Source organism: Bos grunniens, chromosome 16 (assembly GCF_055505025.1).
Source record: "Bos grunniens cultivar Pamir isolate PY7600 chromosome 16, Bosgru_T2T1.0, whole genome shotgun sequence".
NCBI classification, from domain to species: Eukaryota; Metazoa; Chordata; class Mammalia; order Artiodactyla; family Bovidae; genus Bos; species Bos grunniens.
The window spans coordinates 16,033,873-16,047,401 of record NC_141180.1 but is presented as its reverse complement, the minus strand read 5'-3'; the positions used below and the strand labels follow the sequence as shown (position 1 = coordinate 16,047,401).

Here is a 13,529-nt window from a genome sequence, read left to right as displayed (position 1 = left end):
CATATCGGGTCAAAAAGCTATTCTTCAGGAGGCCAAAGGTGAATTAAACCCAAAACATATGAGACCAAGGGGAAGGAAGAAGTTTGGCAAGTGGTTGGATTTATCAAGACCTAAGTCTGCTAAGTGTTTCGTTGGTCCAATTCCTACACCTCAGTTTCCTCATCTGTAAAATGGAAGTCATACTGGTCCTATCACCTGGGAACAAAATATTAGCTATTCTTGTAATTTACATCCTCTGTAGAAAAGTTTAAAGTCATTCCAAGAGTAAGAAAAATCTAGTCTTAACAAATTCCTCTTATTACTATGAGTTCCAAATCGAATTATTAAGGTCTTAATTTTCATAGCTTCTTTACCAGACCTCTTCAACTGTCTTTGACTTTTTCTGAAACAAGTAAAGAAAAAAGGACTCTGCTCTTGGGATTAGTCCTTTAGGGAGAGTCATTAATTTCCATATTACATGGATCTGACGGAAGTCTTATAAGAAGACATGTACTGATCCATGAAGTCCCCAAAGTGTGCATTCAGATTGTTCCCCATGAGGGCTGGGTCTTCCTGCAGCTCCTCACAGTAGCCTTGAAATTCCTGATGACTGCACCGAACACACACCTATCATGAGTGCTACTGGGAGTTACACAGATAAGGAGGCTGGTCTGATTATTCCCAGATTTAAGGAGCCACAAAAGAACCCAAAGCCTCATGAAAGTTGTTACAGGTAATGAAGTACTTTAATAAGGTCCTTTTCTGCAAGCAGTAATAAACTCACTTTGTACATTAAACTAGTCCTGAGAGAGAGGGAGACTTCAGTTGCCAGCGAGAAATACTGAATAGCATGGGAAAGGAGGAGCCTGCAGGAAAAAGTTGGACAATACTGGCTTCATCCTAAAGACCCATCTAGATGACTTTGAGGAAGACATCTAATGTTATGGGGTCCAGTTCCCTTGTTTGTAAAAAGAGGGAGTAGAGTAATCTTATCCTTCAAGGCCAATACAGATTAAATTGTCTATAATATGTGGTTTGTGATAAAGTTTGCATTATGTCTAGAATAAAGAAGAAGTCATGTCATATAAGCAGGCTGGAGTTTTGACTTTACTGAGGGTTAAGCCATGGTTCACACAATCATTCTGAATGGAGTATCAAAATGTTATACATTTTACCAGATCAAAAGCTGAATTAAGTAAAATTTCAACTCTTCAATATTTTATAAAAATATTCTCACTTCCATCCACTTATACAGCTCAAGGAAAAGAACGGATGGGGAGCAAGATGTCTTCTTTGAAAAAATCATCCATCTGAATCAGAACAAAGTGGATTAGGTATATTATGATTTTATTACCTCCACTATTTAACTGTGCAATTCTTTAAAAAAAAAAACAATTTCTGTGGTAACTCTATTTGCCCTGTTACTTGGGATTTTATAACAACGAGTTGTGTTCATTTATATGTCGTTTTCTTCCTGTTTAGAATCCTACTGTGATGGGAACACGTTCCATCTCCTGATTTTAAGGCTATGGGAAGGAATGGGCATTTCCTCATGTGTGCACATGGAGCTACCTGAGGTCACGCCAGGAGAGCAAAATGAAACAAAAAACTAACAGAAATACAACAAAAAGTCCCCTCAGACCCAAGACCTCTAGTCTGGGAAGACTTTGGTAAATAATAATCCCATCCGGGGTCCTGCCAGGACAAGTGCAATAAAAACTGCAGCTCTGAAGGGAAAACACAGACGGCTTGCTCATATTAGTGAATAGTAAACAGACAAAAAGCCACCCAGCCAAATGCAGCCCAGACACCCCAACAAGGTCACAGAGTACAGGGAAGGTTGAAAAAGCCCTGAAATCCCCTTTTCTACTATCCTATCTCTGTTCCAGAGAGATGACTGCCAGGGCTCAGGAGAGCAGAGTTCCCGTGTCTGTATCTCCATAGAGTTGGCCTTCTTCAGAAGGCTTCTAAAAGTGACCCAGTCCTTGCAAATGGAAGACCAGAGCTAGAAGATCCTACTTTTGTCCCATGGTATTTGCTCTGATTTGATCCTCATTGGAATGTGTTTATGAAGGGAAAAATGAATATACATAAAGACCCTTGGGTTCTTTTACCTGGAGACATGAGAGTTAGTGAAAGCTGCAGAAAAGGAGAGCTGTAAGTAATATGTGGAAGCCAGTTCAGTATCTGGGGTGGGCCAATATTTCTGAAGCCCTGACTTTATAAAACTATCTACACTTTAATTCTTCTCTACTTTAGTCTAATTCATCTCTATTACACTTAAAACCATCTAATCTCATCTTGCCCTCTGAAGAAATAGCATGATAGTTTCTAACTCCTTTCCAATTAATATTCATGAAATACTCCTTTCCATTTCTGAAATCTGCCAACAAATAGATTTCATAGACTAACCCCCAACTTCCAGTTCCAGCAGGAATTTAAGATGGCTGTACTTTGGAGACCCATATGACATAGTATAGGGAGATAAACAAGGCATTTTCTTTCAGTGAATCAGTGGCAAGGAGCATAGAGCACAAAGTTTGGCTTATAACATATCGCAGATTCATGGAAAAGTTCCATCGTAGATTGTGGATTCCCAAGGCACTGTCCCAGCCTCCAGATCATCAAGTTCCTGAACATGGATCAGCAGTTATGTGACATGAGGGACCCATGAAGGATTCAGTGATTTTGGAGTCACAATTCTGGTTCTGCTGAGCATATCACTAAGACAGGCATCTTGTTACATTTCTGCTCAATCGTTATACAATTGTAGTGTAATAATAAATATAGCCCTTGGAGCATTATTATGAAGTTCTTGCCTGCTACAAAAACAAATTTTAGAATGGGTTTCTTTTTTCTCTTTTCCTTTGTCCTCTAAACCCTGCCCTCTAATTTTTCCCATGGAAGAAGAGCAAAGAGAAAAAAAAGCAAAGAATGTTCCAGAATGGTTTCCACTTACTCAGAATAAAGTTAAAGTCCTCTAATACCTAAAACATATATCTTCTTTACCCTACCCTTGAATCTTGATAAAACATGGCAATATCTGCTCTTAGAAAATATGACTTTCATGCCTAATTAGTAACATCTTTCTGACTCAATGATCAATTCACTTTCCCATAATGTTCCTTTTTAAAGATAAGTGAATAACGCACAACAAAAACTGAGAACTTTTTCCAAGTTTGTTTTCGGCAGCCAAGCTGCTCTGGCTGACTCAGACATGTGCCCAGGCTTGTTGTTCTGATATAAACATACAAACACGACGTGCACATGTGCACACATACAGGTGCACACAGACACAGACACCTTGCCTACCTCATCAAATCCCATCTTGTCTGGATATTTAGGGACAACTGAGACAAACTGGGAAGGTTCCATTGGAGGACCGTCAACTGGAAGACACAAGAAACATGCAGAGTGCTTTGTTAGTGAGAGTTGCAGAGAACAGCATCCCATTCGCAGCCTGACCTCTGGAAACACAACCTGCATGGTCAGGGTAGGGAATAACTTCTCAGTAGTTTTCCAGAGTTAAGTGGCTACACAAGAACCCCAGTGGTCACTGTGCTGGTTTTGAGAGCACTTGTTTTTATGCAGATTGCAACATGTGCTCCATTTCCCTTAAGACCTATTTTTAAGAATATATGGAGGATAGTTTTAAAGATTTTTATTGGGGTGTAGCCGATTAACAACGTTGTAATAGTTTCAGGTGGACAGCAAAGAGACTCAGCCATACATGTACATGTATCCATTCTTCCCCCAAATCCCCTCCCATACAGCCTGCCATATAACATTGAGCAGAGTACCATGTGCCATACGGTAGGTCCATGTTGGTTATCCATTTTAAATAGAGCAGTGCGTACATGTCCATTCCAAACTTGGAAGGACATTCAGGGTAATGATTAAGGGTGAAGGCTCTTGGAGTCAGATGATCTGGGTCTAAACTTTGGTCTGTGAAGGTCTGGAGCAGATAGGTGACCTCTCTAAGTTTCTTTCTTTCTTTGCATGTAAAATCAGGATAATAAAAGTGCATATCTTGGAGTGTTAGAAAATTTAAATGAGACCTACATGCAAAGCACTAACCACAGTAAATCAACACAGTAAATGCTCAGTAACTCCCAGTTACTACTCATAGTGGCCCATGATGAAAGAACTCAGAAATAGGCTAGACTTTTTCTAATGAATGCTTTTTTTTCTATACATTTAAAATTGTAAAACTCTGGGACTACTTTTTTTTTCTTCCATCCAGGCAAGTTTAGCTATAGGTACTCAAAAGATCCTTTATTTTAACATGAACAGGCTCCTCTGTCTATGGAATTCTCCAGACAAGAATATTAGAGTGGGTTGCCATTTCCTTCTCCAGGGGATCTCCCAGACCCAGAGATGGAACTCATGTCTCCTGTATTGCAGACGGATTCTTTATCATCTGAGCCACCAGGGAAGCCCCTAATACACACCTCCAAGGGTCAGGCCACATCCCAGAACTTGGTACAGGGCTTACAATGAAGTTTTCAGATGGGACGAGTGTCACATCTCAAGTGATAAAAGTTTTCTTTATTTCATATTTCCGAAAAGCTTTATTTAGAAAAGCTTATATATATGTTTTAAAGGTTAGAAATAATATTGATTAAAGACCCCAAGAAGATCTTGAAGATTTTTGGTATGCATAAAGTCAAAGTACTCAACTTGGTTTTCCTTGAAGACGTAATACAAGGAAAATGCTACATGAGAGCAGGTAAACGGGTTATTGTTGATGGCCATTGCTACTGTCTATCAATATCCATTCCCCTCTATTTCAGGTATATGAAAGGGGCTTTTTCACCTTGAAGTTAGTCATGGCCATATGAGTTGCTGCTATTCAGATCTACAAACTCTCCTCCCATGCTCCCTACTCAGTCCCACCACAATGATCTTAGTAGCCAATGTTGATATGGAGAAGGCAAAAATTTGAAGCAGCCTAGAATGGGGTCGCACAGAGTCGGATACGACTGAAGCGACTTAGCAGCAGCAGCAGAATGAGATGCCAGAGAAGGCAATGGCAACCCACTTCAGTGTTCTTGCCTGGAGAACCCCAGAGACAGGGAAGCCTGGTGGATTGCCATCTCTGGGGTCGCACAGAGTCGGATACGACTGAAGCGACTTAGCAGCAGCAACAGCAGAATGAGGTGCCAACACGTGGAAATGAGATTTCAGCATTCTCTATGAGATATCCCAGCATAACTTCAGCTGTCCTGATTGAGATGCTGTCCAAAGAATATTTTTTGTTTCACTCACCCTTTATTGGGATATTAAAGAGAAACCATGATATCCAGTTTCTCTTATGATCAAGTCATGTGAAACTGTAGAAACTAGTGAAACAGATTTCCTAAGCCAAACACAGGAGATGATCTTATTATTTCAAACCTGACCCTCACCATCACATTTCTATGAGTAAACAGTGAGTGTGTTTCTGTTTCCATTAGCAGCCCAGAACATTTTGGTTCTTCCTGCTCCACCCAACTCTGTTAATTTTTTTTAAAATCAACAAATGTTGATTGCAGGGTCACCATGTACAGGGTTAGGTTTTACAAGCAAAAAATCTTAACATACCAACTCCTTCCCGTTCATGTTGTTTGAGGAGCTGTCTAGCCCTCCCTCCCTGGGCCTTAGACTTGAGAGGAGGGTAAATTTTGGTCTCCCTGTTGGTCTCTATTGGTCTCCATTTGGGTGCCTGGCTTTAACGTTTCAGCTGAAGAGTCTGCTTTTAGCCACTTTGCTTCCATCAAACATGGGTAGTCATTGTGTGCATAGGACAAGTATCCCCCCAAAAGCCACAAGTGGCTGGTCCTGAAAGCCACTATTGAACAGAAATATGAGACACAGGTCTGGGTTTTGTAGCTGAAGGTAGAGTTAAGCCACAGGGACAAACAGGAGATGATATTAATTAGACCTAAAAGGTGACTATGTGGGGAGAAGAGATGCCTCTTTGCTGTCATCAGACATCCCAGCTTCTGTTCTGGGTCATTTCTGACTCCATTAACCACAGTTGATTCAGTCCCTCATTGAATCCCTCCCTATACACGTCCTCAGTGTACTGCCACCAGGTGGGATGTGCCTCATTGGTGCCTGAATTGTTTCCAGATCTAGGAATAACAATAATAGCTATTGGTATAGCGATCTTATTACCCACTGCACTCTGGGCTACACTCTTGATATATATATTCCCATTTATTTAATCTTCACAACATGTCCCACAGGCCAGGTCCCTATTTTTACAGATAGGCAAACAAAGGCTTAAATAACATGCCTAAGGTCACAGAGCTGATAGAGCTGGTATTTGACCCTAGTCAGACCTAGGTCCTGCACATGAACCCTTAACTCCCACTCTACCCTGCCCCCAAAGCTAGACCTTGATAGCCACTGGCCTCAAGTTGGCCTTGGGCAATGGGGCTGAGCTCGCAGAAGCTCAGTTGGTAAGACCTTGCTCCTGGGTGACCACCACGTGTTGCTCTTTCTGTCATCTACACCGGAACAAACTCCACCCAAAGAACAGAGCACCAGCCCAGTCATGCCCAGAAAAACATTTGCAAGATTGTGCTAGGACCAAATCCTAACACTTCTTCATAGTTTCTCCTGGACTTCTTCCATGGCTGCAGCCACCCCCCTAGCTCAGGTCCTCACTCACATGTCTGGGCTGTTTTAACACCTTTCAAATGGCAACCCACTCCAGTAGTCTTGCCTGGAAAATCCCATGGATGGAGGAGCCTGGTAGGCTGCAGTCCATGGGGTCGCGAAGAGTCGGACATGACTGAGCGACTTCACTTTCACTTTCCACTTTCATGCATTGGAGAAGGAAATGGCAACCCACTCCAGTGTTCTTGCCTGGGGAATCCCAGAGATGGGGGAGTCTGGTGGGCTGCCGTATCTGGGGTCGCACAGAGTCGGACACGACTGAAGCGACTTAACAGCAACAGCAACAGCAAACACTTGTATGCTCTTTGTCTTGCTCGTTACAACTCATTATGCACACTGTGGCCACAACAATCTTCTTCCTTAGGCACTTCTCTGTTCTTGACCACACAGTCACGCTTGGCATTTAGGTGCTTTACAATTTGTAAAGTGATTTGTTAAGGATTTCCCTGTAGCTCAAACAGTATAGAATCTGCCTGTGATGCAGGAGACCAGGGTTTGATCCCTGGGTCGGGAAGATCTTCTGGGGAAGGGAATGGCAATCCACTTCAGTATTCTTGCCTGGAGAATTCCATGGACAGGGAAGCCTGGTGGGCTACAGTCCATGGGGTCGCAAAGAGTTGGACACGACTGAAGCAACTAACACACACAAGTGATTTCCTAGTCACCAGGTCATTTTATCTTCACTTTTACTGGGGGCAGGGTGTGCTGTTTGGGGCTTCCCGTTGGCTAGTGGTAAAGAACCTGCCTGTCAATGCAGGAGATGTAAGAGACTCAGGTTTGATCCCAGGGTTGGGAAGATCCTCTGGAGGAGGGCATGGCAACCTACTCCAGTATTCTTGCCTGGAGAATCCCAAGGACAGAGGAGCCTGGTGGGTTTCAGTCCATAGGGTCGCAAAGGGTCAGACACAACTGAGCAACTGAGCGTCCATGCTTGTACTCTTTGTCTTGATGTAAAAACTGAGATCAGGACTCCCAGACAGAATCTTGCCCGAGTTCAAATAGTGAGTGACTGGCAGAGCTGGAACTCAGTTTTTAGATCTTTTAACTTCAGATGCAATATTTTAAACAATCTTTACATGACGTTCTGTTGCCTCAAAATGTCATTACTGAGAAGAGGCACCTAAGCTAGCCCATTGCTTCATGCTGATTTGTCCAACCAATCTTCTCATGCCTCACAACCTGTTTTCTACTATCCCCTTGACAAGATTGAGCCTCTGGTCATACGTCCCTGAATTTTCTATCCAACTCCCACTGTACTAAATGAGCAAGTACATGATGGTGATGGTCAGTGCCTTTAGAAGTGTTAGCTGTTGTTTTTATACACTGTCTCCACACAATCCAAACTCTTCTACTCTGATCTCTAGAAACTCCAGTCTGAAATTCATAAACTCCCTGATATCTTAAGTCCCTTCACTTTTTCTGAATGTCTCTTTGCCTTTTTGTTTTGACCAAGACTTGGCTTTCCTTTGAGGTCACTGCCTCCCTTTCAGCTGTTAGTGTGAAAGCTGATTTTCCTCATGTCCTCCAACTCACTCCAACCGATTTCTCTTTTATTCTTCAAAAACCCCAGCTTCTCTGAAGCCTGTTGCAGGGCTCTGTACCTCCTATTCATGCTCCCTCAGCCACCGGCTCCCAGTCTCACTACCCCGCCACCACTCTTAGAAACAGCATCCACATGGTGATCCAAAAACCAACAATCCAGCACCAGCGATCATTCTTCCAGTGGCCCACCACATTGTCTGCATCCATCACACCCTTTTTGTTGTCACTCCCATCTGTACCCAACCTAGATTTCACGGTCTACAGCTCTAACCATCCCTTGGAAGGACCCTTCATTCTCTTCCACTGATCTTGCTTGGTAAAACTCCAATCCTGGTTAAACCCAACTGTTCTCTTCCCACCAAGAACACTGAAGAGAGAAATTCACACTGTTGTGTTGACTGAGTGACTTCAAAATTACAACCACAGATGTCAAATTGGCGCTCGATACTGCCAAATGATGCAATTATGCTGCCACAGTAAACTTACTTTCCCACTCTCTGAGAGGTCTATTTTATGCCTTGTCCTCTCTCCTGAAATCCTCAACACTCTCTTGAGCTGATGACTGGATCACATATGTAACGGAGAAAATGTTTAAAGCCCAGTTAGACCCATCTTTCCCTTCCACATCAAGCCCAGCTGCCTCTCTGCCTACATACCCTGCCTTCCCGTAGCTACAGTATCCCTGTTCTATCTAGAACTTGTTTTCTCAAGGGCCTTAAATATCTTCTTTTCTACATCATTAAATTCTCACTATGTTTTGGACTTTTCTCATTAGTATTCTCATTCTCATTAACAAACAAGTTAAAATCTGATCCTAAAAAAAAAAAAAAAAAACTTAAAAGACAAAACACAATGAAACAAAACAGCCTCTTCCCTTGATTTTTCACTCTTTTACAGACACTACCCTATTTCTCTATCTCCCATGCCAACAAGAGTCCACTTTCTCATCTCCCCATGGCTCTCTCTTCAGCCCACTCCAATGACTTTTGTCCTCATTTTATTGAAGTAGTCCTTATCAAGGTCATCACAGATCTCTATCTGAGAGAACCAGTGATCAGTTCCCTATCCTCATTTTACTTGACTTCTCAAAAGCAGCTGGTTCCTTCTTGAAACACTGGCTGTGTGTCTCCCCGCCCCCGCCGGGATCTGTCCTCCACCCTGTCCTCTTCCTCCTCTATGCTCTCCAGCCAAGCAAGTTCACACTGTTCCATGGCTTCCAATGTCTTTTTAATGCTGATGACTCTCAAGTGTCTGTTTCCAACTGGAGTCTCTTTCCTGAAGTCTAGACTCACATATTCAAGTGTCTCCTAATCTCTCCATTCAGATGTCTAATATATATCTTAAGCTTACATGGCCACAACTTCCCTTCCAAGTCTTTCCCCATAAAGCCTCTCCAATTTCACTAAACCGTACACTAGGCCAGACTCCTGGAGTTGTCTTTGATTCCTTTCTTTCCTTCATGGGCTGCATCCAGCTCTCTGTAAGTCCTGTTGGCTCTACCCTCAAAATATATTCCAAATCCACCTGCTTGTCATCACCTCCCGGCTACAGTTTGCATTCCAACCACCATTATTTCTCACCAGGAGAGATGTACTGGTCCCTTTACATGCCAGTATCCACACCACAGCATGAATGATTTATCTAAATACATAAACCACATCATGTCACTCTCCCTCCCCCATCCACATGGAATCCTATTACTCTTAGAATAAAAACCTGAATCCCTTACTGTGGCCACAGGCTGTGCATGGTCTAGAGAGGGTCGAGGACAGATTCCAGGAACCAGAGCAAGGGGATGGTTTGGGGATGATTCAAGAGCATTATATTGATTGTGCACTTTATTTCTATTACTATTATGTCAGCCCCACTGCAGATCATCGGGCATTAAATACTGGAGGCTGGCAACTCCTGCTGTGGAGGAAAAGAAGAGAGGGCTCTGGCCAGCCTCTCTGAGCTGACATCTACTTGGAGTCAAGACTGACAGTCATGCGATGGGGCTGATAAGGGAAGGCACATTACCAAGCATTGAATGGAGTCCCAGTAACAGGAACACTCTCAGTCTTATGGGGTTGATGTCTATTCTTTTATGTGCTCCTCTCAACCCTGCAAAGTCAGTGTTCTTATCCTTACTCCACAGATAAAGGAACTAAAGCTTTGAGAGGTTGTTCTCTCTGCCTACATGACAGCCTGAGTTCAAGTCTGTGAATCTAACTTCATGTTCAGAGCACTTTGCGACACAGGTTTTATTCATTTGCTCATTGTTTCATTGTCTGGTCATGCATTCAGCAAATATTTGTCCGTTACCAATTATATATCAAGGACTGTGCTAGGTGTTTGAGATAGAAGGCAATAAGATACTGCCCTTGGCCTCTGGGTCTAGAACATAGAGAAGAGGCAGGCATACTGAAATTAAAGAAATTCACAAAAGAAATTCCTGAGGGCTGGTTCTAGAAATACTATGCTAGTGAACCAACTGATGATTCAAATCTCATTCCCTCTATGAATACTGGTTCCCCGCCCTCAACACACACATTATCTCTATTATTCTCTGTACTTATAGAAAATAGTAGTGAGCTCTTCTTTCTTTCTGCAAACTCAGGGATATTGAGACTAGGAAAGACCAAATGGCTTGCAAATGATCATGTGCATCAGCAGCAAAGGCTGTACTGTGGGGGTGCTTTGCTCCCCATTCCAAGTATAGTCTATGGTCATGCTTTGCTCATTACCACCAATATGACCTGCTATACTGGGCTGACTGATGTTTTGCAAACACAGTCCTGTGTGAATACAGTAGGAGACCTTGCTATTTAAAGGGATCTTCTGATGAGTCTTTATTATTATTATTGTCCTTCTTACCTTCTGGTCCTAACTATGTTTCTTAAAAGAAACATTTCTGTTCTTCTCTGTGTCCTTGATTTTTAATTACTTCTCAAACACTTTAAATTCTGAGCCAGCCTTTTCTGAAACCATCCTTTTTATGGAAATTAGCTGAAAAAACTCATTGGACTCTTTTTCAGTCCTTATCCTACTTGAACTTCCTTCTATATCTCATGTTCCTGTTTTCTTAAAATTCTATGATATCACATTATCTTGTTGATGAATTCCCCACTTAACATCTTTAGACTTGATAGAACTTAAGTGTCAGATTCATCGCTCCATCTATCCACTGGGCAGTTCGTTCATTTATTCAACAAAGATTTGCTGGGTGCCTCCTAGGCAGCAGGGGATGGGTTATGTCTTGAGACTAACATGAAACAATGAATTTATTGCCTGGGGGTGAGCAGCAGGAAACAGATATTCACAGGCCACTCAAGGTTTTAAAATGAACTCATGATTTTTCTTTGTAAATGTCTTCTTAAATCTACATGTGTTTAACATTCCTACAGTCATTCCAGACACTCAAGTCAGAACTTAGAAGTTTCCCTCAGTCCCTCTTCTGCTCATCCACAAACCTTTGGCTAAGTCTTTTCAAGTCTATGTCATAAGGTTCATCTCTACTCTCACTGCTCCTGCCCTAGCTCAGATCCTCACCACCTTCTGCCTAGTTTACCATGTAATATCCAAAATGATCTCTTCACCTCTGACCGGAGACCAGCATCCAGTGCCCTAGGCTGCAGCCATACTTCTCTTACCAAGAGAGTGACCTTTCTAAATCCAGATTTTAACCTGACCTTTCACTGCTAAAATCTCTTTAAAAGCTCCCTTCCCTTCAGGAAAAGTCCAGAGGTCTTTCTAACTGAGCTCCTGCCCACCTTCCAGCCCTGCTTTCCACTGTGCCTCCCCAGTCACACCCACTGCCCACATACCCACCTCCTACACGCTAGTGATGAATAACAGAGTTTCCCAGCTACGGAGTGAAGATTCAATTATGCAAATGTTCCCTCCTCTGCATAGCCATTTCCAAGATTCTCCCCTAGGCAGAGTATATTTGTTACTTTCTCTTTTAAACACCACTGCACATTATACATAATAATTAGTGTAGCCCCTGATTATCAAGCATTTACCAGTTCTGACATCATGCCAGACCCAGAGGCAATATGATACAGTGTTTAAGAACCTGAGTTTTGGAGATAGCAATATGGGCTCAAATCCCAATCTGTCATTTATTTAGCAGAATGATCTAGAGTAAGATACTTATGTGCTTTGCACCCCAATTTCTTCATCTTTAATAGGATAATAAAACCCCTTTCATTGAGTATTATAAGGATTAATGAGACAAAGTACAAAAAATGTTTAGCATGATATCTGCTACATCATAAGCTATTATTAAGTTGAAGTTGTAATTACTGTTTTTGTTAATATACTTTTTATATATATCATGGGGAATTGGCACCCAAATCCTAGATGTTTTACCTTCATTTCACAACTAAGAAGGTTAGATTACTTGCCTAAAGTCATATACTTAGAAAGCAGCAAAATAAGAGTTTAAATCCATACCACAAAACACCATTGTAGCCATTATAACATGGTATGAAATGGATTTACTGTGTACCCAGATCTCCACCTGGATGGGAAGCTCCCAGGGGGCAAAGACACATTTCCATATTTGTATTTCACATAAGGAGAAGTTTGAAATGAATGGACAAATGAACAGCTATGTTTCAGCCAAGGCAGACTATGAGAGTTCAGTCCTGGGAGAGCAGAGAAGTGGCTGATAGGGACACGGGGGCAACAGAACACGAGCCGCTACCACCAGCCTGGGTCACTCACTCATCGCTTCTGTCTGCACATGGATGAGGTTCTCGACGTCCTCCTCCAGGGTCTGATGGGGCTTCAGGGGGATGGGCAGGTAGCCGTAGTGCTCTCGGTTGCAGAGGTACATCTGGATGCCTGCGGACACAAGAGAGGGACAAAAACGGCCAATCAGAAAACACTCGTCTGGGGCTTCCCTGGTGGCTCAGGGGAAAAGAATCCACCTGCCAGTGCAGGAGACACAGGTTTGATCCCTGGGTGGGGAAGATCCTACATGCCATGGAACAACCAAGTCTGTGCACCACAATTACTGAGCCCATGCTCTAGAGCCTGGGTGCCGCAACTACTGAAGCCCGCATGCCCTAGAGCCTGTGCTCTGCAACGAGAGAAGCCACCACAAGAACAAGCCTGCACACTGCAAAGAAGAGCAGACCCCACTCGCCACGATTACAGAAAAGCCCGAGCAGCAGTGAAGATCCAGCACAGCCAAAAATAAACAAATAAACAAAATTCAAAAAAAGAAAGTACACTTCTTCATTTTACGATGACCACTAACGAAAAAGAGACCAGACTGTTTGGCACTGAAATTGAACAAGTAGTTGTTTCAGGCAGGGTATGTAGACCTCAAAAATGCTCCTTTATTAAGAAAG

General features: G+C 42.6%; 1 protein-coding gene across 2 annotated transcripts in view; it reads right to left on the bottom strand.

Moving 5' to 3' along the window:
• Positions 1-13,529, bottom strand: part of COLGALT2 (collagen beta(1-O)galactosyltransferase 2) — a 121,520-nt gene that overhangs the window by 18,313 nt on the left and 89,678 nt on the right. For both annotated transcript variants that reach the window (XM_086343425.1, XM_086343426.1), the window contains exons 6-7: positions 12,898-13,017; positions 3,292-3,368 (exon numbers count right to left, since the gene is read on the bottom strand). In XM_086343425.1, coding sequence (XP_086199551.1) covers positions 3,292-3,368; positions 12,898-13,017 — 197 coding nt within the window. The remainder of the gene's footprint in view (positions 1-3,291; positions 3,369-12,897; positions 13,018-13,529) is intronic.